Source organism: Dama dama, chromosome 12 (genome assembly GCF_033118175.1).
Source record: "Dama dama isolate Ldn47 chromosome 12, ASM3311817v1, whole genome shotgun sequence".
Lineage (NCBI taxonomy): Eukaryota > Metazoa > Chordata > Mammalia > Artiodactyla > Cervidae > Dama > Dama dama.
Window position 1 is genome coordinate 23,634,348 of NC_083692.1, and position 27,989 is coordinate 23,662,336.

At 38.8% G+C, this 27,989-nt stretch overlaps 1 protein-coding gene across 2 annotated transcripts in view; it reads right to left on the minus strand.

The window, feature by feature from the left end:
- Window positions 1-27,989, minus strand: part of RAD51B (RAD51 paralog B) — a 609,692-nt gene that overhangs the window by 329,356 nt on the left and 252,347 nt on the right. Inside the window, exon 8 of one of the 2 annotated variants that reach the window (XM_061156810.1) lies at window positions 23,994-24,882. The exons of the other annotated variant lie outside the window; for it this stretch is intronic. Within the exon in view, the coding sequence (XP_061012793.1) occupies window positions 24,784-24,882 (99 nt within the window). The 3' untranslated portion in view covers window positions 23,994-24,783. Of the gene's footprint in view, window positions 1-23,993; window positions 24,883-27,989 lie in introns of those variants that run through there. 2 annotated transcript variants of the gene reach the window in all.

A 27,989-nucleotide genomic window follows, 5' to 3' on the forward strand; every position in this document is an offset into this window, starting at 1 on the left:
TTATGTTGAACATAACTTTAGCCTATTCTCCAAACAGGTACGTATAATTTCACATCAAAGCTGTTCATCACACAGCTCACTGAGTTTCAGGATAACAGTAAATATTTCAAGCTTCTCAAAAATATGAATATAACATTCCATATAGCTTATATTCTAGATTTATACCCTAGTGTTTATCTAAATGAAAACCAGGGGCCAAACCCAAGGATGCTCCAGATGTCTTCCTAAGTTAAGTTCAACTTGCACAAAAATTTTTGGACAAGATACACTGCAGCTAGGTACAGATGAAAGCCATAAAGAAAAGGGAAATGCATGAATCACTGTCATGGTATAAATAACTTTCAGGAATTCATTTCCAGACAACTCACCCCATTCATATTTTAATGCTAAATTTAGGAGAATATTGAAGAAGTGGAGCTCAGACTAGCCAATTATAAAATACCTATTTTAATAAATTATTATTTATATATGTGATATAACATTTCCCTATGATAGGTAGGGTTTGATAATAATAATTTGTTGAACACATGTATAACAGGCACATTATATAGATCAGATAATGCAATATTCATAATAACCCTAAATTATTACTATTATTCCCATATTACAGAAGAAGAAACAGAGTCCCTGAAAACTTATTACTTGCCCAATTTACCCTACCTATAGGTGCAGAACAAGATATTCAAACCCAAATCTCTGGCTTCGAAACCTTTGCCCTTTCCAGGAGGATGCACTCCCTGGCTGTTGAAGCAGTTATTACTGGTCTAGTGATTTGGAAAATTCCTGACACATGGAGTCTGGAGTGGTATAATGGAAAAATACTTGTGAGCCTAAGCTCTGGAGGTATGTGACCTTGGCCTAATCCTGTTCCTTTTGCAGGCTTTTTCTCATCTATGAAATGAAGTTTGGGTAGGTAACATCTAAGGGCCCTTCCAGCACTAATACTTCGTCAAACTATGACTCTATGAATTATAGACAACACAAAAAATGTGGACTGGGCGAAAGGATGAATGACAAAAGGGTTAACTTGGTGTAAGAAACAATATAACCAAGTCCAGGACTGAGAAAAAGACAGGTAGAACTGAAAGAAAAATGACTTTGTAATATTGATATTATATTCCCAACATGAATGAAAAGACTTTACATAGTTCCTATAAAGCTAAACAGAATCCTATCAAATAGATTCACCTATTTATATTTAACATATCTAACATTTACATTCCTTGAAATAAAATACAAAAATCATACAGACAGAAGAAACCATCAGACAGATCCAAATACAGACACATTTTGAGTTTTGCTTTTTACACTAGCTTCTGAAACCTATGTAAAGTTCTTCTTTCATAAACAAGAGTGTGAAGTGGTTCTGCCAAGTAGGAGGCAAGATAGTTGATGGCATTTCCAGAGTGGCAGAGAACAATCCATTGGACCTAAAGAAGCTCTCCTTATCAGCAAAAGATGACTGTGAGGCGGTTTTGTTGTGTTTTTCTTTCAATATTCAGGCCAGCAAGGTCAGTCTGTGCATGCTGAAATGATTTAAAACCTTCATGACTTCTTCTTATATTCAGCCAAGATTCTTCAAGCAGATTTCCTGATTCGTGCTCAGTTTTCTAAAATGATGAGAACCAAGTGTCTCTTTGCTCATTCGCCATCACTAAGAGCCAGCATGAGGTGTATGCAGACAAGCTCAGTGGGGAAACACCGAAAGCCAGAGGTGAAAGGACACCAAAGCTAGCCACCCCCCACAACTGTGGCTGGATGGACAGCAACTAGCCAAGAGCTCTCTGGGCCTTGGGAGACCTAATGGTTTGGGATACACTGTCAGAGAAGAGAAGGGGTCCAATTTCTAGGCTTGTAAGCTCTGGCTATCCAACTCAAGCTCTCCCAAGAGATAAATATGTTTTATGTGGAAAAAAGGCAAAACAAAAAAAAGAAGAAGATGGGCAGAGAACCTGAGACAAACCAAACCTTCCATAGGACGTTCGCAGACAAAAAGGCTGAGGAATGCAGAGGGAGGAAAAATCTCCCCCAAAGAGAGGAGAGGAAAAAATTAAAGCCATCAGTTCTGACGTTTGCCAAAGAAGGAGAGAGAACACTGCTTAAACTGCCTATAAACCAGGTAAAAGTGACTGTGGGTTCTGATAGAGTCCACACACCCTAACAACACCCCACTGCCAAGGCCACCACCTCTGGGCCTTCACTGACAACTGCAGCTGCTTTCCAAAGCCCCAGAAAGCAGCAGGCAGAATACAGTGACAGCTGGAAGAAGGGGATTAGGCAAGGAGCTGGCATAAATAGAAGCATAGCCAAAACGCACAAATATGAAGGGAGAGAGACAATTTTCCTGTGTGGTTTGTGTGTGTGGTATGGGGGTAGCTCAAAATAAGAGTGAGCCAAAGTTCTGGCCTTGATTGCCTGGAGGCTTTGGCAGTCTCAGCTTTTCTCATGCAGGCCAGGAAATGGAGCTTTCAGCTGTCTGCTTCAATGTTCTCAATGTCACCATTTTCGTGTTTGGCCCCTGGCTCGTTTGCATTTTCTTCTTCTTTTGGGGATTAGCACATGCGTGTAGAAAATCCATTTTGGTTATTCAAGACTCTGTCATTTCCGCCCAAACCTTATTTGTAAACTAAGGACTTCAAGAAGTCCTGACAGTATAATACAAACTATAGAGTAAGACGATCTGCAAGGGGCCTTTGAGACCATCTAATGCACTCTGATTTTACAGCTGGGGAAACGAAGAGTACCTAAGGAAAGTAGGGTGATCTGCTGACATCATACTAATATTTAGAGAGCAGCAAAAGTCAGGACAAATATCCAATTCTCCCATTCCATCCAGTTAGTGCCCTCCCTGTCCACAAATACTGGTGTTCCTTTAGGGCTCCATCTCAGATAAAATGCTAATCCTCCCCCACCAAACCTTTTTATTTTTTTAATTTTTTTTCAAACCCTTTTTAAAAGAGAACTTGATAAGAACTGTGATATATTCTCTCTGTTTACTTCTTTAAAAATTGCATATAAGTTTGGTAAGTAACTATCCAAAATGTTAGGTCTTAAGGAAAAGAGACTTGGAGACATATAACTAACAGCACTCAGAAAAAAGACTAACCTAACCAAGCAGAGTATCTTTATTTCTTTGTTTAGGAGATGGATCCAAAAATATAAACAAATGGGACCTAATTAAAATTAGAAGCTTTCATACTGCAATGGAAGCCATATATGAAACAAAAAGAGAACCTACTTAGTAGGAGAAAATATTAGCAAATAATATGACTGATAAGAGGTTTCATACATATATACATACTTATATTTGTATATATAATATTCAATATATATATCCATATATGGAGATATATATATCCAGCATATATAAACAGTTCATAGAACTCAACATTATAAAACACCCCATAGAATCCAATTAAAAAATGGGCAGAAGAATGGAATTGACATATTTTCCAAAGAGGACATGCAGATATATGGCCAACAGGCACATGAAAAGATGGTCAGTTTCCTAATCAACAGGGAAATGCAAATCAAAAACAAAATGAGTTGTTACCTCATATCTGTAAGAATGGCCATCATCAAAAAGAACAGAAGCAACAAAAGTTGGCAAGGATATGGAGAAATGGGAACCTTCTATTGGTGGGAATCTAAACTGTTGTAGCCACAGTGCAAAACGGTATGGAGGTTTTAAAAAAAACTAAAAACAGAACTATCATATGACCCAGTAATTCCATTCCTAGGTATATATCTGGGGGAAAAAACACTAATTCAAAAAGATACATGCACCTGAATGTTCACAGTAGCATTATTTACAGCTGCCAAGACATGGTAGCAACCTAACTGTCCATCAACAAATGAGTGGATAAAGAAGATGTGGTATGCATACACACACGCACACACACATGCACATATATATAATATACAATGGAATTTTCCCCTTTTTGCCAAAACAAATAATTTCTGATATTGAGAAAAATCACATTCTCAGAAAAAAGTAACCAACCTTTAAAGGCTTTAAAGGTCCTGATTCTGAAAAGGAGTTTGTGAGTGTGGAGGGATAGGTGGAAATATGGCCCCTTGGTATCCACAGGGAATTAGTTCCAGGACATCCTGTGCAGACACCAAAATCCTCGAAAGTTCAAGTCCCTTACATAAAATGGCTCAGTACAGTTGGCCCACCATATCCACAAGTTCCACATCTATGCATATGCAGGGCCCACTGAATATCAGTTTACAAGTACATAACAAAGCAGTCTATCTTCTTTTCTCAAATTTTTGAGAAAAACATTTTTGTCCAGTACTATGGAAACCATACTAAAATATGACATTAAAACATAAAAACAAAAATACCTCCCTTTGCTGCATCTACTGTAAGAATGAAGTCAATTCTCAACAGACTATCAACATTCCAGAAAATGTCCACATCACCCTGAACATAGTAACTATCACATAGTTACTGTGAAGGGCCCCAGAGGCACCCTACAGAGGGATTCAGTCACATCAGTGTAGATCTCAGTCGCCCTTGGAGGGAAAAAGAGGCTCTGGGTTGACAAATAGTGGGAAACACAAAAAACTGGCTGTAGTTGGCATCAGCTGCAGTTTTATACAGGACACCAACAAGGGCATTACAGGGGTTGTTATGGTCATTAAGGTGAAGCCTGTATGTGCCCACCTCCCAATCGACATCCTTATTCAGAAGAGGTCACTTACAGTGGGGGGAAGTTGGGGGAGATGAATAGAGAGAGTAGCACTGAAATACACACATTATCATATTAAAATAGCCAGTGGGAAGTTGCTGTACTCCACGAGGAGCTCAATCAGGTGTTCTGTAACAACCTAGGGGGTGGGATGAAATAGGGGGTAGGAGGGAGGTTTAAGAGGGAGGGGACATATATATACCTATGGCTGATTCACACTTGTATAGCAGAAATCAACATAACACTGGAAAGCAATTATCCTCCAATTAAAAATTTAAAAAAATTTTTTTAAAAGAGGTCTCTTGTTGAACTCTACAATGTCCTGGGTGGAAAAAAACATGGAAAAAACATCCACAGGGTATCTCAAGTCTAGAAAAATCAGTTAAGTCTTGAAGGAAACTATACTGAACTTATGTCAAATTCAGCTGCTTTGATTTAGCAAGTCACAAAGGTTAAAAACAGCCTTCCTGGGCAGTTTAGCTGGTAAAGAATCCACCTGCAATGCAGGCGGCTCCAGTTCAATTCCTGGGTTAGGAAGCTCCCCTGGAGAGGGGACAGGCTACCCACTCCAGCATTCTTGGATTTCTCTGGTGGCTCAGGTGGTAAAGAGTCTGCCCACAGTGTGGGAGACCTGACTTCGATCCCTGGGTTGAGAGAATCCCCTGGAAAAGGAAATGGCAACCCATTCCAGTATTCTTGCCTGGAGAGAATTCCATGGACAGAGGAGCCTGGTGGGCTACAGTCCATGGGGTCACAAAGAGTGGGACATGACTGAGCAACTTCACTTTCACTTTTTTCATGATTCCTAAGACCTATCTATGATATTTTAAAGATGCAATAAATGCCCTCTATTTTTGGGGGTGGGGGCTGGAGACTTCAATAACTAAATTAGCTAACTTTCCTTCCTTCTGTATTTTTAACAGATATCCTAGAGCTTACTCTACTTGAGGTTTTAACTTAGGGAAATCTTTCAGTAAGAGAGTTCCTTATCTAGGCCACTAATTCTAGGAGTAGATTTGTCTTCTTGGAACTGAGACAACCCAGGTTGCACGAATGGGTCCACTCTGGCACTGTGAAGACTGCCTCCTCAAAGGGATTCGGCTTGGGTTTTGATACAGTGATGGAGGTGACCATATGCCTGCTTTGCTTGGGACAGTCCAGGTTTATTCCCATTGTCCCGGAATAATTATTAGTAGAGCCCTTTCACTCTCCAAAGTATCCAGTTTGGACAGTAAGTTATATGGTCATCTTGATAACGTCTTGCATGAGTAGGGCTAGCATTCTGCATCCTCCCACTGTGTGGACAGGTCTAAAAGAAGCCATGCTGGGTTTTGTTTACAAAGTAATATTTCTCCAAAGCCTTCTCCTTAAAGAAAGCCAATCATGGAAGAAAATTCCTCCTGATCTCCTGGTGTCTATATCTACTTTTCCTTTCTTGACAGCTCTATATGACAGCAACCATTCTTGACAGCTCTATACGACAGCATGGGCCACTTGTTCTCTTATTGCTCACCTAGTTCAGAATTTGAACTACAAGGTGTCACTTAAACCAACTATTTCAAATTTGTTGGAATATAACCTATTGATCAAGGGCTACAAATTAACCAGACAGGGTTAACTGCTAGGCTAATAAAACACTAGGCAAAAGCTAGCACATAGATTTACCCCATCATCAGAAATGGGGGCAACTCAGTAAGACAAGAGCCTTTTTTGAAAACGTATTAAATCTCCCTGTGAGCATGGCAGGGGGTATGAAAAGGAATGGAAAAGAAGCACCGTAAATTCTGAATAGTGAACCTTGAAACTGACGTGCGTTTGGCTTTGCATACCCCAGTGGCAGAGAAACCTCAGCAGTTATCCAGTGCTTTTAGAGAGTAGGGTAAAATTATAAGAACATTTTTATGAGTTGTGGCTGGCAAGCCCTAGCCTGTTAAAACTCTTTAAAAACCAATGCCTTGGTGGAGGTAACATTTACTGTTTACTGTAGCTCTGGTTGTTAGGGGTTACTGCTAAGGTCCCAGTTTTCCATGACATCAGCAGCATTCCAAGGGAAGTGTGTGTCAGTGACTTTCAGTAATGACTCCCTTTTCCAAATGTTCAAAGCTTCTGCCAAGCTGCCCTACACCTGCACACCAGCTGAGTTGGAGGAAAAGGAAAAGCAAGATGGATTAAGTGGGATTTTTGTCTGGGTTCCTTAATGAGACTAAAGACATTCTTCCTTCAGTATTTGGTTTGGTGTGATAAATGGATGCCAATCCCTTTAGGAGTAACATGACTCATCCTTACCTTTTCCTAAACCAATTTGACTATCTCTCAAGACTTCTCGCTATCATATTTTGAATTAGTCTTTTGAGACTTTTCTTCTCGCGGGAGAAGTGTAGGGCTTAGTTGAGATCGCCACTGCATGCCAGTGCTCTGGGAGGGATTCCGAAGGAGGCATCTGCTACTCCCCAGATTAGCAGAATACAGAAGCAGTGAAACGACATTGCTGTGTAGCTGCTGTAAGGAGCACCTGGCTTTCAACATTTTAAGCCAGATGTGTCCTCTCAAGGCAGCAGCAGACCTCACTCAGCAAAATGAGGATCTGGTTAACTTCATCCAAATGTACCTACTGCCCACTCAAGAGGCTTGTGACTAGGTACGGTGGCCAATACTAATTGTGTTCTTACTTATATAAGACAGACCTTCTTTCCAAAAGGCTTGAAGCATTTTTTTGACATGAAACTCATCGGTGTTCATGACAACCCTGAGAGGTGGCAAAATATTAGTTCAGGTGTGAGAAACAGGGGGATGGGGTTGAGAAGAATTAAGTCCTTTTGCCAAGAGCGAGGCAGCAGGAGATCCCCCAGAGGCCCGGCCCCACACCTTCACCCCGATAGGAACTGGCCCCTTTCCAGCCTGGCTCCGGTCTGCCCAGGCTAACTTGCTCTTTTGTCCCAGTCAGAGAGCTTGTGAAAAACACAATTTGTTGTTAATGAGGCAAAGCTTGAAGCTAGCAAAGAAAAATAAGAACAACCATATATAAAGACACAGAGGAATGTCTTCTTACATGTTTTGATAAGAATGATTTACGCATTCAGTATCTACTTCTATGAATGACACAAGATAGAAGATTCGATCCTTCCATATGTCAGTTTCCTCACCTATAAAAGCTATATCATGGAAAAATACCACAGATGTTTGGAAATTTTAATAATTAATATCTTAAACTCCATAGAGTTCTTCAAGGGAAAATCTCTGAAATGCGAAAAACCACAACTGAGCAACTAAGGGCACACACAGCCCTCTTCCATGGTACATAGCAAGTTCCAGAAGAAACTCCTTTACCTGCTGTATATTTGTCCTTAGGAAACAAGAAAAAATTCAAATGCTTTCAAGTGATTCTTAAAAGCCCCTACAATTTAATAAAGTAATAATCATCTTCATCTTTGCAGAAACAATGAGGATTATTTTTTTAAGCAGTAGGCATGGCTTAGGGCAGCCACAGATAACATATTAACAAAAATGGCTGTACCTCATAATTTCTCTTAGACACCCTCAAAAAGTGTTCAAACATGAAAAAACAGTAAAGGAAACATTCTCACTCAACCGTAGATTGCCTGTGAAGATTGCAAAACACAAATTTGGGTTCAATTCCTGAATTAAACTATAAAAGTCTGTCCAGTGTAACCTCACCCTGAGTCCTGAGCCTGTTTCCTTGAATGATTTTTAAAGAGGGAACTTTACGATAATGACTTGTTAGCAAGAGGTTGAGCTAGTATCCATAAGAAAACAAGTCTTTTTCAATAAACTTTCTGGTACACAGTTATCCCTGAGACTAAATTTCACAAATCATTCTCATAAATAAACAAATACAGACATTTGGAAAAGGGGGTGCTGGCACAGGGTATACTTAAAATGCTTAAATTCTAAGAAAAAAGAATTGGAAAAGAAAAGTGTCTTTTCTTCCTGAAGATAAAAGATTTAATGAGTGACTAATTTCCCTCAGTAAAATTCCTTTGGTACTTGTCCTACTCTGAGCCACACTAATTTTGCCAGGAGCCTTTTCTGTTAAAAGACGTTGTTTTACAATGTTAAGCTACACACAAAAGCCATGTAACAAAACAGCAAAATATGCTTCTGATTTGCTATGTTACCAACCTATACTTACCCAGAAACTCTAACTGCCAAGTGTCTTTTATCTAACACAGTCTGCATCTTTCACCAGCTTCCCTTCCCCACATGAAGTATCAACGTCATTAAGAGTGGAAAACTGTGGGAATAAAAACCTGAGCCCTGGAAAAAAGTACGAAATGGGAATCTGCCTACAGCTCTGCAGATTTTCAAACTTGTCCTGGCCTCTGGGGTCTAGAAGCTCAACTTTTGTGCCCAGAATATGGCTGGATGAGGAAGGCAGTCTCAAATCATACCCTGAGGGCTACAAACAGAACACACACTCCATACAGACCTCTAAAGAGGTTCAAGGGCTTGTGGGGACGGGGGAAGCCTTTCTCATTGGCCCTTGGTGATGTCATGCCCATGTCTCCAGGGCCCAGGAAATGCACCATGACTAATGGAGCGCCTCACTTGTGAATACACATTCCATCTCAGAGGAGCAACAGCAGGCAATGTTTCAAGGCAACTAAGACCCAGTGAGAGAATGCCAATCAGCCGCGCACAGAGAGCCTTCAGTCGCCCTGAAATAGATTCTTATTCACTGCCTTGGAAAACCCCGCAACAGCCTGTATCCCTGTGGCAGGAGAGTGATCCTAAAACTGAGCTGTTTTGCCTCTTTAAAAAAATTTTTTTTTGTTTTTAATAGATTTATTTTTGGCTGTGCTGGGTCTCTGTTGCCGCACAGGCTTTTCTCTAGTTGCATGGGCTTCTCGTTGTCTTATTGCAGAGCAGGAGCTCTCGAGCTCACGGGCTTCCGTAGTTGCGGGTCCCAGGCTCTAGAGCACAGGTTTAGTAGTTGTGGCACATGGACTTAGTTGCTCCATGCATGTGGGAACTTCCTGGACCAGGAATCAAACCCACGTCTTCTGTGTTGGCAGGCAGACTCTTTACCACTGAGCCATCAGAGAAGCCACTGTTTTGTCTTATAAGTTACTCTCTTTAAGGAAAGAAATGGTAACTGTAATACAGCACACATCCTTCCAGATTTCTACCAACAAACTTTCTCTGTAAAGGACCAGATAATACAAATGGCCATACGGTCTCTGTTGAAACACTCATTTCTGCCCTAGCAGTGCAAAAACAGTCATGAAACTGAAACTGTTAGTCGCTCAGTTGTGTCCAACTCTTTGCAACCCCATGAACTATAGAGCCTGCCAGACTCCTCTGTCCGTTGGATTTCCCAGGCAAGAACACTGGAGTGGGCTGCCATTTCCTTCTCCAGATGATCTTCCCAACCCAGGGATCGAACCCAGGTCTCTGGCATTGTAGGCAGATTCTTTATCATCTGAGCCACCAGGAAAGCCACAGACAAGACCTAAATGAATAAGCATGACTGGGTTGCAATAACACTTGATTCACAAAAACAAGCAGCAGGGTGTATCAGCACTCTGGCCGTAGTTTGCCGGCCTCTGTATTAAAGAGTGGACCACTCATTCCTCTGCCATAGCCCCAGGCCAAAGTATTCTTGAATAAGTGTACAGTTACAGGAAAGGAGGTGAAGGAGTTTCCACAATCTACCAGTGGAAGAAGAATCTGAAGATAGTTTAGAGAGAGGCAGTCTGGCCCATAATTTCAGAAAGCAGGCTCTGAAGTCAAATGACTAGGTTACGAAGGCTGACTTTACTACTTCTGCATTTAAGACCTTGAACAAGGTACTTTGTTCCTCTGAGCTTTGGTTTCTTCATCTGTAAAGTTAGGTTCCAAACTGTTCTTACTCAATAGGCTTAATATGAAAACTTCAGTGAGACGATATATGAGGAAAGTTGCAGCCTGGTGCCTAGGATACTGGAGTGTTCACTTATTATCTGCCACTATTGCTAGATTGTTTTCAAGGCAACCATAATTACTACCCTTGACTGCAGTAGGTCAAAGTGAAGAGGCAGACTACCACATATGTTGGTACAAAGAACTTCTATCTAATTACATTAATATTTATTAATACTATCATCTTTAGTAGCTGCACAGAATTTCACAGGGAATGTATTATAACTGAACCAAATTCCAATTGTTCAACATCCATTTATGGTCTGTTTGCCATTATAAACAATAGTATGATAAACATCCTTAAACATGTACCTGTGAATACTTGTTTGAATTCTGTTCCTAGGGGGAAAAGGTTTGTACATTTTAAAGAACTTGAAATTATTCTGAAAATTGGCTCTGGAGAAAGATTATACCAATCCCTACTTCTATCAGCAAGGCTTTCCTGGTGGCGCAGTGGTAAAGAATCCACCTGCCAATACAGGAGACTCGGGTTCACTCCTTGGGTTGGGAGGGTTCCCTGGAAAAGGAAATGGCAACCCACTCCAGCCTTCTTGCCTGGAAATTCCCATGGACAGAGGAACCTGGTGGGGTTCAGCCCATGGGGTTGCAAAAGAGTCAGACACAACTGAGTAACTAAACAACAATTTCAGAGGATCTGTTTTCCTAACATTCTTGACAACATTGTAACTCCTTTGTTTCAACACTAGAAAAGTTAAGACCCAGAGAGGTTAAAGGACTTGCTCAATTTTAATGAAAAAAGCTTAATGTTCCCTTTGGCCTGCAATTTTATAAAATTTTCATAATTATTCTGATAATAGCCAATCTTCCCAGAACCCATATAATTAATTATTATTATTAAATAATGCCATTTTATGGTTGAGAGAGCTGGAGCCTAGAAGTTGACAAAGTAGCCAAAGTTCTCCAGATAAGGCAAAGGATACAGAAGAAAAGGATCAAAATAGAAATAGACTTCCTCCTACACTCAGGTCACACCTACAATACCACAACAACTCAGGCAAAATTTAGTTTAAAAATCAGGAAACCATTCTCAAAAACTAATTTAATTTCCCTGTCTTTTGGCAAATAGCTAACCAAAGACCTTTTGTCTCTCTTTGCTGTTAAACTAAATAAGCCTATAAAACCAAACATCCTTTTTTCCCAGAGAAAAAACTTAAAACCCCTGAGCTTTTGACAAGACAGTCACAGATCTAGACATTTGTTAAGGCTGTTTTATCCACTGTACCTATTATCTTGCTTTTTTTCTTAACACTTATCACAATTTGAAATATATTACTTGTTTCTAAAAACTAAGTTCCATAAGGGCAGGAACTTGTTCACTAGTCTGAGTCCAGTTTACTATCTTTTCAGTACCTAGAATAGTATATGGAGCACAGCAAATAACTGATATTTACTGGATGTACCAATTCCATCTATGCATTTCCCTGGCTGTACAAACTCCAAGGCAAAAAGGCTTTGACATTATTATATTAATAAGAGTTGTCCTTATTCCCTGTTTACAACACTGCAAATAAAACAGCATCCTAATGGAGAAGAGAAGTTCCTTACCAGTTGAGTTCCTAGCCAACGATATCCCAATCCAACCCCCACTATTAATTACACCATGCCACAGTATTGGCATATCATCATCTCCCTGCCTTACCTTTTCACCTATGAGATGCTGCTACTGTTAGTACACACACCTGTGTGCACTGGTTTTACTTATTTGGTTTATCTGTCTCCCAAAGAGCCTTCTTAGTGGGCCAGTAGTTAGACTGAAGTTCTAAAAACAAGTGTATCACTGGTTCATTGTTTTATATAAAGATATGATGAACATGGTAGTTGACTACCCAAAATCCACTGTCTCAAATGACTGATCCAGCCCTATGTGGTTCAATATGGCATCCACTAGCCATATGTGGTTAAATTTAAAATAATTTTTAACATTCAGTTCCTCAGTTGCACTAGTTTTAATTGCTCAATAACTGCCATGTGTGGTTAGTGGCTACTGTACTGAACAGCACAAATAAAAAACATTTCCATCACTACAGAAATGGACACTACAGATCACTACAGATGTTGGACAGCATTGAGTCTAGTCAAACATGGTAACGCCATTCTCCTTGCCTGAAACGGATTTTAAAATGGGCATGTAACAGAATTCTGTTCAATAAGACATATGGGGAAGTGTGTCAAGAGGCTTTTGGGGAAGGTTTCCTTATTCCTAAAAAAAGTTGCACAAGAGTCTCTCTGCTGTCTTTGGAAAATGTTGGTTTAAAACGTGATAGAAATGTTACAGCCATCTTATGAACACGAGGAGAGTCAATCTAGAAGCAAAGCCTCCCCACTAAAGGGCAGAGTAGAGGCATGGATGGAATAGGAGTTCTTAACGAAATCAACGAGATGCTGAATTGTTGCCAACTCTGTATTCCCAACATGTGAGATAACAAGATGATAAATTCCCTTTTATTAAGTCATTTGGAGTAGAAGTTTTGTAACTTACAGCCAAATGCAACCTACTGATAGTTTTACTTGTATTTTTTTATTACTTTCTGATAAAAAGGGTTTTAATCGATCAGTATAGTGCTAAAAATCTACAAGGACTTTCCACTTTGATGTAGGTCCCAAAGTTCAGCTGTAACAATGCTAGAGAATATCATCTCTCACAGATGTGAACATGTTAGCTTCCTTCTCCCTCTGTTCTTAACTCTATTGATTCTAACACTTTGTTATCCTATCAAAGAACACAGAATTTAATGCAACTCAGAATGTTTCTTAACTAATTTTGGTTTTTAACTAATACATTTTAGATGCTATTTTAGAATTTTCTCTATGTTTGGGCAAGTTACATTTAAGCCAGACTACAAATAGGTCACCCAGTTTACAGACAGGAAAAGTGTCTTATTTATAACATAAAATCAACATGGAATCATAATTTTTATAAATGATACAAGATCAAGATTTTTTAAAACACGGCTTATGCAAAAAGTATATTAACTGGTTCATTCAAATGGCATATTAACTGTTTCATTTAAATGGTTGGGCTTCATTTTATAGAATAAGGTGAATGGGAGCCTTTGAGATCTCATATTTAGAATCTTCAATCACGCTTAAGATAACTTAAGGCTCTGCCAAGAATTTCCTCCACTGGCAAAAAGAGTAACTAAATATGAAGATTATCCTCTTCATAACAAATTTTCATGTGTATGCTTGTAAGTATTACTTGTTTGGCTTAGTTTTCATTTTAATGGAATGCAGCCACTCCCAAAGCATCAAAATCATTCACTGAAATTCGGACACACTGGATAAGTGGGAAAGATTCTGCAACAAGAAATGGGAAATAAGAGCATTTAATTTAATCAATAAAACATTGACAAGCAACACAAGTCTATAATATTAAGAAATAAGAACAAATATTATAATATTAAGAAATAAGAACAAAACTGTAAACTCCATGAGGGCAGCACCTATGTGAATCTTCTTCCCCATTATAACCCTGAATCTAGCACAGTCCTGAGGTTCTGGTATGTGCTGCAGTGTCTTAGACTGAGCAAATGGACTGCCCAGAGGAAAAGCCATAAGAAATGTATATAACGAAAGCAATATTGAACATGGCTACACCTGCTGGTGTGTTTGGAACTGTGTGGAGAGAAAACTACTAGTAATGTGAAGTGTCTTTATTTGCAAAATCAGTGGTACAAGTAGAATCACATGTCCTCTCTCCAATCTGTAGTATCTTGCTTAAATTCAAATGAAACTACCTCCTTAAAAGACTTGAATTTTCTTTTTCTTCATTAATTAAAATATCACTAAAGAAAAAAATAGATGTTAAAGTAAAAAATTGTTAGTCACTCAATCATGTCCAACTCCTTGCAACCTCATGGACTGTAGCCCACCAGTCTCTTCTGACCATGAAATTCTCCAGGCAAGAATACTGGAGTGTGTTGCCATTTTCTTCTCCAGGGGATCTTCCTGACCCAGGGATCAAAACCCAGGCCTCCTGCATTGTAGGCAGATTCTTTACCATCTGAACCACCAGGGAAGTCCACAATAGAGTCAAACACACAGGCATTCCAGTACATTTTAACACTGTATACTAAATGATCAGAGAAGGCAATGGCACCCCACGCCAGTACTCTTGCCTGGAAAATCCCATGGACAGGGTAGGCTGGTAGGCGGCAGTCCATGAGGTCGCTGAGAGTTGGATACGACTGAGCGACTTCACTTTCACTTTTCACTTTCATGCACTGGAGAAGGAAATGGCAACCCACTTCAGTGTTCTTGCCTGGAGAATCCCAGGGATGGGGGACCTTGGTGGGCTGCCATCTATGGGGTTGCACAGAGTCAGACACAACTGAAGTGACTTAGCAGCAGCAGCATACTAAATGATTTTATTTATTTTAAATTTAACCATGTCTCAGCTTCTCAGCAGGAAAATGAGAAGGTGGAACAGGTAATTTACTAACTTAAAATTCTTTAGATCACTCACAAATATGCAAAAACAGAATCATCTTCATCAAAATTTAAAACTTGTGCTCTGCAAAAGACTAGGTTAAGAGGATGAAAAAACAATTAACAGTCTAGTAGAAAACATCTGTAAACCACATATCCAAAAAAGGACTTGTATGCAGACTATGAAAAGGAGTCTCAAAATTCAACATTAAAAAAAATCAAACAGTTCAATTAGAAAATAAGCAAAAAGATACACAGAGACACTCCAGCAAAGAAGATGCACAATGGCAAGTAAGCACATGAGAAGATGTTCAATATCATAAGCTACTAGAAAAACATAAATTAAAAACACAATGAGGGACATCCCTGGCAGCTAAGTAGTTAAAACTCTGCACTTCCAATGCAGGGGGCATGGATTCAACTCCTAGTCAGGAAGCTGGGATCCCTCATGCCACACAGTTTGGCCAAAAAAAATATCAAACAATGAAATATAACTATACACCTATCAAAATGGCTAAAATTAAAATTTGTGATAACACCAATTGCTTAAGAGGACATGAATAACTAGAAGACTCACACACTGCTGGCTGGAATGAAAAATGGAATAGCCACTCTGGAAATAGTTTGACAATACCTTTTAAAACTAAAAATGGATTTATCAAACAACCCAGATAAATACTCTTAGCCTTATATCTTAAGAGAACATAAAAATTACATTTGAAAAATTGTACATGAATGTTCATAGCAGCTTTATTCCTAATAGCTCCCAAATAGAAACTAGCCAAATACCCTTAAAAGGGTAAACAGTTAAACTACAGTATATCCATACCACAGAATAATACTCAGCAATAAAAAAGAATGAATTACATATCCACACAGTAATGTGGATGAACCTTAATGAAACCTTACTGAGTGAAAAAAGTCAATCTCAAAATGGTACATGTGGAAGTTCCAGTTATATAACATTTGTGAAATAATCTAATTATAGATGTGGAGAGCAGGTTAGTGGTTGCCAGAGGTGAGGGACTTGGGAATGGTATGGGTGTGGCTGTAGAGACCCTTATGGTAATGGTACAGTATTCTGATGGTGATTAAACAAAGCTACATGTGTGATTAAATGCAAAATTATATGCATGCACACACACAAATGAGTGCATATATAACATCTGTGAAAACTTAAGTTCAATGGATTTTACCGATTCAAGTTTCGTGGTTTTGATATTGTACTAGAGTCATACAAAATGCTGACACTAGGGGAGGCTGGGTGAAGGGCACATGAGATTTCCCTGGACATTTCTTTGCACTTTCCTGTTAATCTATAATGATTTCAAAATAAAAAGTTTTTACAAAATCATCATAAATAATTCAGATTTAAGAGTGTTCTCACCCTTTGAAGATAATTGTGTGATTTTAAGTCCCTAAGTTCCATTTTTTTTTAAACCTTTACATGACTCCTCCACTGGATGAAAGTAAAGTGAAAGTTGCTCAGTCATGTCCGATTCTTTGCGACCCCATGGACTATAGAGTCCATAGGATTCTCCAGGCCAGAACACTGGAGTGGGTAGCCAGCCTTTCCCTTCTCCAGCGGATTCCCAACCCAGGGATTGAACCCAGGTCTCCCACATTGCGGGCAGATTCTTTACCAGCTGAGCCACAAGGGAAGCCCAAGAATGGGTAGTCTATCCCTTCTCCAGCAGATCTTCGTGAACCAGGAATCTATTTATTTTTAAATCATTCAATATTTTCTCTGTTCTCAAACTAAGAAAAAAAAAATGCTGGGTAAATATTTCCTGGTTTTCAACCAAAATAACTGTGGAACTGAAATACACAGAAAAAGAAAATCTCAGATACAACCCAAAACTAACACAAGCCTGCCTTATTTAGAAAGCAGTTGGAATGTCTGTATCTCCAAGTTGGAAAGAATTTAGGGTTCTAAGTTCTTAGAAGTTAGGGTTCTAATAACTCCAGTTCAAATTTCCACCAACAGAAGTATCCTTTCTGTAATATCTCTGACTGGTCCAACCTTTGTTTAAATAGATACAGTGACAGAGCAATGGATTCTTGTTGTTTTACCTGCCCACCACATTCTTTTCAAACAAAAGCACCTCTTTTTCTTCTGTGGAAAACTGCTTTGTCCCAATTGTGGTTCTACTAAGAGCCAAATTTCTCCCATACTCTGGTTCAGTCCAGAGAAGATAGCTGACCACAGTGAGCATCCTGACCCTTGTGCATGCCAAGTCGCTTCAGTCATGTCCAACTCTTTGCAACGCTATGGACTATAGCCTGCCAGGCTCCTCTGTCTGTGGGATTCTCCAGGCAAGAATACTGGAGTGGGTTGCCACATCCTCCTCCAGGGGATCTTCCCGACCCAGGAATCAAACCTGCGTCTCTTCTGTCTCCTGCGTTGGCAGGCGGGTTCTTTACCACCAGCGCCACCTGGGAAGCCCTCCTGTCCCTTAGCATTGGTTGGTTTGCCCAGAGTTGGACATCTGGCCAAAGCTGGACCAGAGCCTTTCCCCAAGATTCTTCTCAAATGTGATAGAGAAAGAGAGTTTCTCTGCAGTGTTGTGAAATGTGAAACTCAGGCACTCAGCAACCATGTTTCACATGATGTACATGAGAGTCTGCAGAGGAAAAAAAAAAAAAATGAAGCCAATACTCAGAGAAAGGAGGTGATGGGAGAAACAGAAATAAGACCAGCTGCATCTGAGTCCCTGGTTCTAGTTTTTCTGAGACCCAGTGGGATGTCTGCCCTTCCCACAGTTTGGCTGGCCAGTCCTTCCCTTGTTCACATGAGATAGTCATAGTATTCTTCTAATAATTTTCTCTTTCTACCAAGCTAAACAAGACAAATTTCTGCTGCATGCAACCAAAAGAATCCTAATAAAAAATAAGAGGTCCAAAACCTCACAATGCAACCTGTTAACAGCTCTGTTGGAATGTTCTTCCTCAAGTTAAAATCCAATAAGACCTCCTTGACATGCTAACCCTTGTCTTACATCTATACCAAGTCTCATCTCTTTTCCAAATATTCAAAGATCATGATCACAGAACCTGTTGTGGAAATTTGTTACTTTTTGACTGCGGAGCATGCTTCCCTATATCAACAACAGAATCCCAATTCTTTGTGTGAAATCACCTCTCCCCTACTGAATGTAGCCTGGTAGGACTGTGAGTCAAGGTACCCTGCCTTCCTTTAGCCAAAGAGTGAACACATGGCCCAAGTTAGAATCCCTAGAAATCAATCCTGAATATTCATTGGAAGGACTGATGCTGAAGCTATAGTACTTTGGCCACCTGATGTGAAGAGCCGACTCATTGGAAAAGACCCTGATGCTGGGAAAGATTGAAGGCAAAAGGAGAAGAGGGCAATAGAGGATGAGATGGTTGAATAGCATCACTGACACAATGGACATGAGTTTGAGGAAGCTCCAGGAGATAGTGAAGAACAGGCAAGCTTGGCCTGCTACAGTCCATTGGGTCGCAAAGAGATGGACATAACTCAGTGACTCAACAACGACAACAATAAATGCATATTAAAGGACCTTTAGGCCACTGATACCCCTTTACCTAAGGGATGAAGAAAAAAAATGAGGAAAACAGAAATAAAAGACACACATGCGCAATTAGGAACATAGATGGTATTAAAAACCAGTAGATCACAAAGCTTTATTTATTAACTCTCAATCATATGCAGCTGCCATGTACTTCTCTGCCTTGGTGTTTTCAGGAATCTCCCAGGGAAGTGAAGTGAAACTGCCACTGCTTCACCTTTTCTCATTTTATTTTCAGCGTCCTACTTCAGTTCAGAAACTTTATACTGCTCAGCAAGGCTTCAGCTAAAGAATCAATTCCAACAAAGAGATGTTGGGGAGACTGGCTAAAGAAAAATCAGTGGACATTTTGTCTGAATTTCTGAGAACTTTTCCATTTTAATTTGAAGCATGGCTTTAGTCTAGGATATGCTACATAATAAAACGTTTGAAGAACAAGTACAAATGTAAAGCAATAGAGAAGGGTGATCCCTAGGAAAGTAGGCTGGCTGCCCTGTCTGCTCCCCAACATCAGTTTCCATTTTGTTGAGTTTATTTTTATCCAGGATCTGAATTGCTGCTACTCAGTCTCAAAACCCAGTCTATTAAACACAGTAAGAACAGGACCTTACACTAAGATGAGATTCACATTAAATAAGTTCACAGGAGCTGACAGATGTAATCAGGATACTGATTTACTAATCTGAGTGAAATGAGTTACTACATAGACCAGGAACATTTGAGTCCATCACTCTAGCATACTTTCTCCCTTGTAGGAATCCTCTATGGACCACCAGGCGCTGAGAGCAGGCCCCAACTTCGATTAGAGCTGACGGCAAAAAACAAGACTTTGGTCCTATCACTTCAAGGGAATGATTCCTGCCAATAACAGGAATGAGCTTGGAAAAGGACCCTGAGCTCCAGATGAGAATGTTGCCATCCAACACCTTGATTTCGGGCTGAACATAGAGAACTCAGCCATGCCGTCCCCTATTTCTGACCGATAGGACCGTGAGCCAACAGGGTGTTTTAAGGGGCTAAGTGTGTCACAGTTTAGTAATCTGTTACACAAATACAGAAAACTAATACACCTATAGACCCATGATTCTCAAATGTAGTTCCCTCAGCCAGCATCACCATCATCTAGGTACTTATTAGAAATGCAAATTCTTGGGCCAGAGGAATTTGGAGGGTAGGATCCCCCAGTCTGTATTTTAACAAGCCCTCCAGCTAACTCTGAAGTGCACCGCAGTCTGGGAACCACAGAAGTACGTGCTGGTTAAGGCACAGGCAACTTGACCTTGAGACTGTCCATGCTTCAATAGCAGGCCAACATATTTTCTGACTGATACACTCTTTCTCTGGGATGTTAATACATGCTATTTACTTTTGCAGTCATCTATTTTTGCCTTGGCATCATACTCTTTAAAACTGTTGTATAAATATACACTGGGCTCCAGTACTTCTTGATTTGTAGTTTAACCTCTAAGGATAAACCTTACATTACTTCATTAACTAAGATGCACCTCACTAATGTTGTTCCCCTAGGGCAGGGGTCCCCAACCCCCAGGATCAAATGCCTGAAGATCTGAGATGGGGCTGATGTAATAATAATATTAAAAATTGTACACAATAAATGTAATATGCTTGAATCATCCTGAAACCACTCCCTTCACCTCTAGTCTGTGGAAAAATTATCTTCCATAGAGATGATCCCTGGTGCCAAAACAGTTGGGGATCACTGCCATGTGGTATCTATATTGTACCATCTAGCTCTCCAGTGAAAGAGTAATACAGTGAATTTAAATCTTTACATCTTGGCTGTGTGTGTTACATTACAGCCACCCAAAACTCTCAATTCATACAACTCTGATGGTCAGTTTTAGCAATAAGGACCTGGAAGTGAGCTCTGGAAGGGAGATCACTCCTCCTGAGGCCAGACCAGTGCCCTTGATGATAAAAGAAAGATATAAAGTATTAAATAATATTGCAAGTGCTTAATTTGCATAATATCTCACAAGAAGTAGAAAATGTTAGATATCTTTCCATCTGTAGGAAGCTATCTTTGGGAGTAAAGAGAAATTAATTTTCAATGACACATTAACTTTTAAACTTAGAGGCTTATCAAAGGTAGGTTGAGAATTTAAATTTAAATGATTTCATGTCACTTTAAGAGGAAACGGATAACTTATTAAGAGCTGGGTAATACCAATTCCTTTCATGTGAGAATAGGCAGAAAAGGATCCTCTGTCACATTTGATCTGAAAGTTACAGAAAATGTGACTGCTAAGAAACTTTACTCTTGTGATCTAATTTGATTGTTTCCCACATTACCTTTACTGAAAATCTGTTTCTCTGGATGATTATCTAAGACAGAAATAGGAAAACAAATAGGATTAAGCTTCTAAAGGAATGAAGTATAATTTCTAAAAAAAGAACGTAGGAACAACCAACACCAGACAATCCATATTCTAGCTTGTAAGACACCATCTTTGCAACTTTTATCTCAAAAGTCATTTCGTCCAGTGATCATTTCCAAGCAGGCAAAAGAACTTTCACTTGAAAATTAAGATAAAGAGAGATTTCTCTGGTGGGCCAGTGGTTAAGAATCCACCTTGCAATGCAGAGAATGAAAGTTTTATCCCTGGTCAGGGAACTAAGATACCACATGCCACAAAGCAACTAAGCCAGGGTGCCACAACTACCGAAGCCTATGCACTCTGGAGCCCAGCACCACAATTAGAGAGTCCATACACTGCACAGAAAGAGCATATGTGCCACAACTAAGACCCAATGCAGCTAAATTAATTAATTTTTTTTAAGTTAAAAGAAAAAGAAAATTAAGATAAATAATTCACATAGGTGTTTCTAATGCAGTTCAGTTTAGTTCAGTCACTTCAGTTGTGTACAACTCTTTGCAACCACATGGACTGCAGCACACCAGGCTTCCCTGTCCATCACCAACTCCCAGAGCTTACTCAAACTCACGTCCATTGAGTTGGTGACGCCATCCAACAATCTCATCCTCTGTCATCCCCTTCTCCTCCTGCCTTCAATATTGCCCAGCATCAGGGTCTTTTCCAATCAGTTCTTCACATCAGGTGGCCAAACTATTGAAGCTTCAGCTTCAGCATCAGTTCTTCCAATGAATATTCAGAACTGACTTCCTTTAGGATTGACTGGTTTGATCTCCTTGCAGTCCAAGGGACTCTCAAGAGTCTTCTCCAACACCGCAGTTCAAAAGCATCAATTCTTTGGCACTCAGCTTTCTCTCTGGTCCAACTCTCACATCCACACATGAATACTAGAAGAATCATAGCTTTGATTAGATGGACCTTTGTCACCAAAGTAATGTCTCTGCTTTTCAATATGCTGTCTAGGTTGGCCATAGCTTTTCTTCCAAGGAGCAAGCATCTTTTAATTTCATTTGGGTCATATTTATTTTCACAATCAATTCAATATTTATTGATCATCTACCGTACTTTTCAGGCTCTATGCTAGCAGCCCAGGAGTAAAAGGCAGTTTCCACACCCAGGGAGTGCACATTCCTGGAAGAGACAGACCATTTCTTTAACAGGCAATTCTATCAACGTGCTGTGCTTAGTCACTCAGTCATGTCAGACTCTTTGCAACCCCATGGAGTGTAGCCCACCACGCTCCTTTGTCCATGGGATTCTCCAGTCAAGAATACTGGAGTGGGTTGCCATGCCCTCCTCCAGGGGATCTTCTCAACCCAGGGATCAAACCCAGGTCTCCCGCATTGCAGGCAGATTCTTTACCATCTGAGCCACAGGAAAAGCCAATTCTAACAATTGATAAAATAAAAACTCAAAAAATTTAAGTCTAAATCTGATTACAGACCAGACAAAAAGACAGGAATCAACTCTACTCCACCTTCTAAGAGATGACAGATTATCATCTCTGGGTTTTAAGGTGAGAATTAAAAGCAAAATATGCTTCATGTCCTGATGATATGAACATTAAGTGAAATACTTCTCGAGTACTCACAGTTCTCCAAAAAGTACCAAAGCATGTATATGTATATGTATTGCAATGTGCAATTGTTATTTATGCTTTATTATTATTACACAGTATAGCTAACTTTGGAAAATGGGCCCCTATCTTTCCCATTCATATAACTTAAGTCCACTGTTCATTAAGTACAACAGTCATTCAGCAGAAATTTAATGAGTACTCTGTGTGTCCCATCACTATGATAGACTCTGAGGAAATACAGATGGAGGGCATAGTCGTGTCCCCAGGCAGTACAAAATCTAATAGGAGAAACCCCTATGCAAGCAAGTCACTGGAATAGTGTGTGAGTAGTGCTTTAAGAGAACACAATCCTAGCAGAGACAAAGGAGTAAACAGACCTTTTTAGAAGCAGAAATCAGGCAGGTTGGGGCAGGTGCCTGATCTATTACTGCAATCAATGGTCTGGATATAACAGTTGGAGAAATAAAAAATGAGGAAGACAAAATCCCTGCCCTGCTTTAATGGTGGATGGGGAGAGAAATGTATTAAAACCTAATTAGAGGCAGACTGAGATAAGCACTGTTTTGTAAATGGAAAGTGCTTAGTAAAAGCAGAGAAGGGATGACTGCTTTCTTTTCAACAAAGGCAATGAATGAAGAAGGCTACATAAAGGAGGTGGTATTTGCAGCAGCTAATTGGCTTATATTCTAGGTTCTATTTATACCTGGAGACATAAATGGCTTCAGTTCTGAAGAGGTGCTTATAGATTTTCCCTGACACAAAGTTTTTATAGAGAAACTGCAATAAGCAAATACATTTTCTGCAGAAAGAATCCACCCAAACACCTTGACAATCTCATTCCACATATTTCACACATGGTATCTTTTATGTCTGGGAAAATGGGCTAGGAAATGGTTCAAATCCCCATGGACCTCAAAACATATATGTTGGAAAGCGTACCTAATTTCCAAAAAAGGTCGAATTGCAGAAAAAAGCCATTTTGATTGGAAAACAAGCTGGTCACTTCTGCGTATAGACAAATGCCTCAGTTTAGGCATAAGGGAAGTAAAAAAACTCGTCTGCTGTCCAGAGGGTCCATGCACAGCCTCTGCTCCAGTCCAGCAGCAATCTCACACTGATCAGACATACGACAGAGCAAAACCCATCTGCGGGTGGACAGGTAGATCCAGTTTTATATAGTTGTTCAAAGGAGTAGAATACTTCAGACTGCTGCTTCTCATCTTTGCTGACAGTGATTTAGGATTAGAAAACTTGAAAACAGAATAATCCATTAAGAAGAAAAGTAACTGTGCATCTTGAATGTGAGACGTTTGGGGGCATATAAAAAAACTAAATGGCTCACCAGGAAAAATAATATGCACAACAGAACCAAGAAAGTAAAAGTGATCAGAAAATTAGGCCATACAAACTAAGAGTGAAGTACGAATATTCAAAAAAGGAAACTGATTCTTTTTTGCTACTATGGGAAGTATGTGCTAAGTCACTCAGTCATGGAAAAACATCATTAGCCCAAAGAAACTGCAAGGCTATAAGAAATAGATGTTTATAATTCAATCTCCATTTCATTACAATTACTGTAGCCAAGTAATTCATGTCAGATCTAGCAACAGAGAAGCCATGAGAAAACAACAACTTCAAAGGTATCATTTCAGTAACTTCTTTATAAACTCTGGTTTTATGTGATTCCTGTGGGGCCTTGGTACCTTATCATATTTAATATACTTCTAAAAAACACCATGAGAATGGGCTTTGATTGAACTCCTACCTGGAACAGAGCCTACCATCAAATTTCATAGAAGATTACATGATAGTTAAGATCAACTCTCTGATCACCCCAAAAGGGATTTACCTTTACAAAATACATCTCTTAAGTATCTAAATGATTACAGTATCTCCAGAAATGAGGTACTTTGTCTTTCCCACTCATAGACTACTGGCAATCAAACTGACCCAAGTCAAATGGCACCGATTATGCCTACAAACCTGGATGTGTACACATTAACCAAAGTGCTCTGCCACTGCTCACGTATCAGCTTTCAGGTACTTGAATTTGTATTAAAGATGCCCCAGATGTAAGAGTTCCCAGATTAAGTTCACATTTTGAGGTGCACAGGGCACTGAGAATTACATAGCCAGCTACTTATAAATGACTGCGCGTGCTTTTTCCATTGCATCTTTTCTTCCAGCTCTCATGGAAACAAGCACTGCCACAGTCCCGCGATGAGCCAGCAGGGCCCAGTCATCTGGCAACCATGACTAGTCTCTCTGGCATCTGAGAAGAACATCAGCTAAAGAAAACGAGAGGATAAAAAAAGAAGTGAACACAAATCATTTCACACCCCCTTAAATTCTACAGTTCCACTTGCCTGACTCGAAATTAATTTTGTTTTGAATGCTATGTAAATGGATGATAGAGCTCTATCCAGTTTTCAGACCACTTTCTTGCTTGCCCAGTATAGGGCTCAATAATGTTACTGCTGGCATGAGAGCACCACAAAGCCTGTGACTAACTGATATAATATTTTAAATAAGGATATATTTCTCATTCAAAATGACATTATGTGAGAAAACTTAAGCTTTTGTCATCTGGTTTCTCATGAGAACTTGAGAAAGTTATATAATCTTTCAACTGCATCTTTATATCATTATGAGAATAAGAATATCTGTCTTCTTTTTACAATTTATGAGACCTACTCATTATTCAAAATGAACCAAAATGATTTGCAAATTCAGTGACATTAAGGAGCTAGTTCAGTGTTTTAAATTAGGAAAAACTCTTACAGGGTTTCAAAGTAGAGATGTAATAAAATAACTAAGTGAAAAATCACACCATCTTGTATACAAAAGTCCTTTTTGTTTGGCTAGAATCTTGAAACTACCCAAAGTCTCATTAATCTGCCACCCTCTGAATAAGAAACGTACCAACATAATTGCTCCTCCATTAGGAATATACAGGCTTGAGGTCAAAGTGCATGAAACTGCTTAAGGTCAAAGTGCATGAAACTGCTTACTCAGGGTCACCCAGCAGCTCCATGGTAGGAATGGAAAAATAAAGCTGGACCTGCCCTCTTGGATGGAATTATGAGTTTACATACCCTCCTTTCATTTAAGGACACTTCCAAAATGATGGTTCCAATCTTTCTATGTGCTTACCACACAAACAAACTTAAGTTTCTTTTTAAAAAATGGGGAGAGTTCTTTCCCCCAAACATCTATTTGCCAGATGATTTAAATAGCACATCATAGGTCTTGACCTATAGATCACTAATCAAAAGAGTCCAGGGACCTAATACATCATGTTGGAATATTAGCTCCTATAGAAACAGTCAAATCAGAGCAAATCTAACCAAGCTTTTATCCTTCTAAGAGAAACAAAATGAAATTCCACACAGTTTCTTCTGCATGTAGATCTTTTCAATAACAGTCTGAAATGCAACTATGAATTGACATCATCTCACTTTTAAAATAAGTTCACAATATTTACATGGTTAATTTCTTTCTTTTTTTTTTTTTTGGAACAGGCAAAGCCTGTACATAATATAAAATACAAAGGGATTTGCAGTGAAAAGAGAATCTCTTTCTTTTCCCTGTTTCCCAAGCATCAATTCTCTCCCTAAAAACAATCCTATAAAGATAAGTGAAGCTTTGCATGTGTGTAATTTATACAAATGGTACCATATTAAATTTACTGTTCTAACTTTGCATTATTACTTAACAACATGATTCTTCCATTACCACTGCAGAACTTTCCCATTCTTTTAAAAAGTTGCATAGTATATTCCATGGAACATCATAATATATTTATCAGCCCCCTACTGATAGACGTTTAAGTTGTTTCCAAACCTCTCGAATTACAAATGATAATGCAGTCACTATGCTTATGTCGCCATTTTGCTCAAATGAAAGTACAAATGTAGGAAAATTCCTAAAAGTGGCATTACTTAATCAAGTATACATGAATTTAAGGGTTTTTTTTAATAGACTGACCACTACAGAAGTTGTTTCAATTTATCATTCTACCAGAAGTATGAGACCAATTATTTCCTCAAACCCTTGGTGATCCACTTTTGATTAAACTTCTTTATCTTCAACAATCTGATAACGTTATTTCACTTAATCTATATTATAAGTGAAGTTGGACATATTTTTTTAAGTTTAAAAATCATTATTATTTACTACTCTGTCTGTCCTTTCTACCTTTCTACCAGATTGCTGGTTATTGTATTCTTACTTATTTGTAGATGCTCTTTATCCAACAAAGAAAATAGTCTTGGTCTGTGATTATATACATAAGATATTTCTCTATATTTTAGTTTGTTATTTGATTTTGCATATGATGAATTATTTTTAAATTAATTTATTTTTTAATTTAAGGATAACTGCTTTACAGAATTTTACTGTTTTCTGTCTTGGCCTTTTGGCTATGATGGATTATTTTCAATGAAAAATTTTGTTAAGTATATAAATGTATCATCTCTTTCATGGCTACTGGATTTTGTATTTTATCTTGAAAAGATTTGTCTCATGTTATTCTTTACATTTAAATTATGTTCCATTATGAATTATTTTGTAATAAGGTTTAAGGTAAAAGTTAACTTTATTTCTTTACAGAAAGTTAGCATTTATTAAAAGCTGCATCGTGTCCTTTATGAAGCATAATGCCAATTTTATCATCTGCGACATTTCCAGGTATGTATATTTATCCCACATTTATTTTTTGAATTTCCCAGGCTTTTCCACTCACTTATATCAGCATAAATTACAGTTCAATATTTTTACTAAAAAGATGGACTAATTCACCTCTATATTCTTCTTTCTCAGCATGTCATTATGCACTCTTATTTTTATCAGATTTTCAGTTGAGTCACGTCAGTTTTCCAGATATACAATTCTATAAGCTTGAAAGTACGATTAACACTCCTCTTTCCAATTTTTTGTTTACCTTTGATTGTTTTCTTGTAAGTCTACTTTGGCCAGTATCTCTATAAGATTATTAAGTGATAGTGGGAATAGAGGTATTGTCTTAATAATTTTAGGGAAATGCTTTTGCTGTTTCCTTATTAAGCAAGATATTGGCCTCTCAAATTAGGTATATACACACATATATTTTAAAAAGTATCTTCATATGAAAGACAACATAGTAGTCAAAAGCACAAACTTTGCAACTAAATTCTACTACATATAAACTATGTAGTCCTGAGTAAATAAATTACCTAACCTCTTCAAATTGTAGTGCTGGAGAAAACCGTTCAGAGTCCCTTGGACTGCAAGGAGATCGAACTAGCTAATCCTAAAGGAAATCAACCCTGAATATTCATTGGAAGGACTGATGCTGAAGCTGAAGCTCCAATACTTTGGCCAACTGGGGCAAAGAACTGACTCATTAGAAAAGACC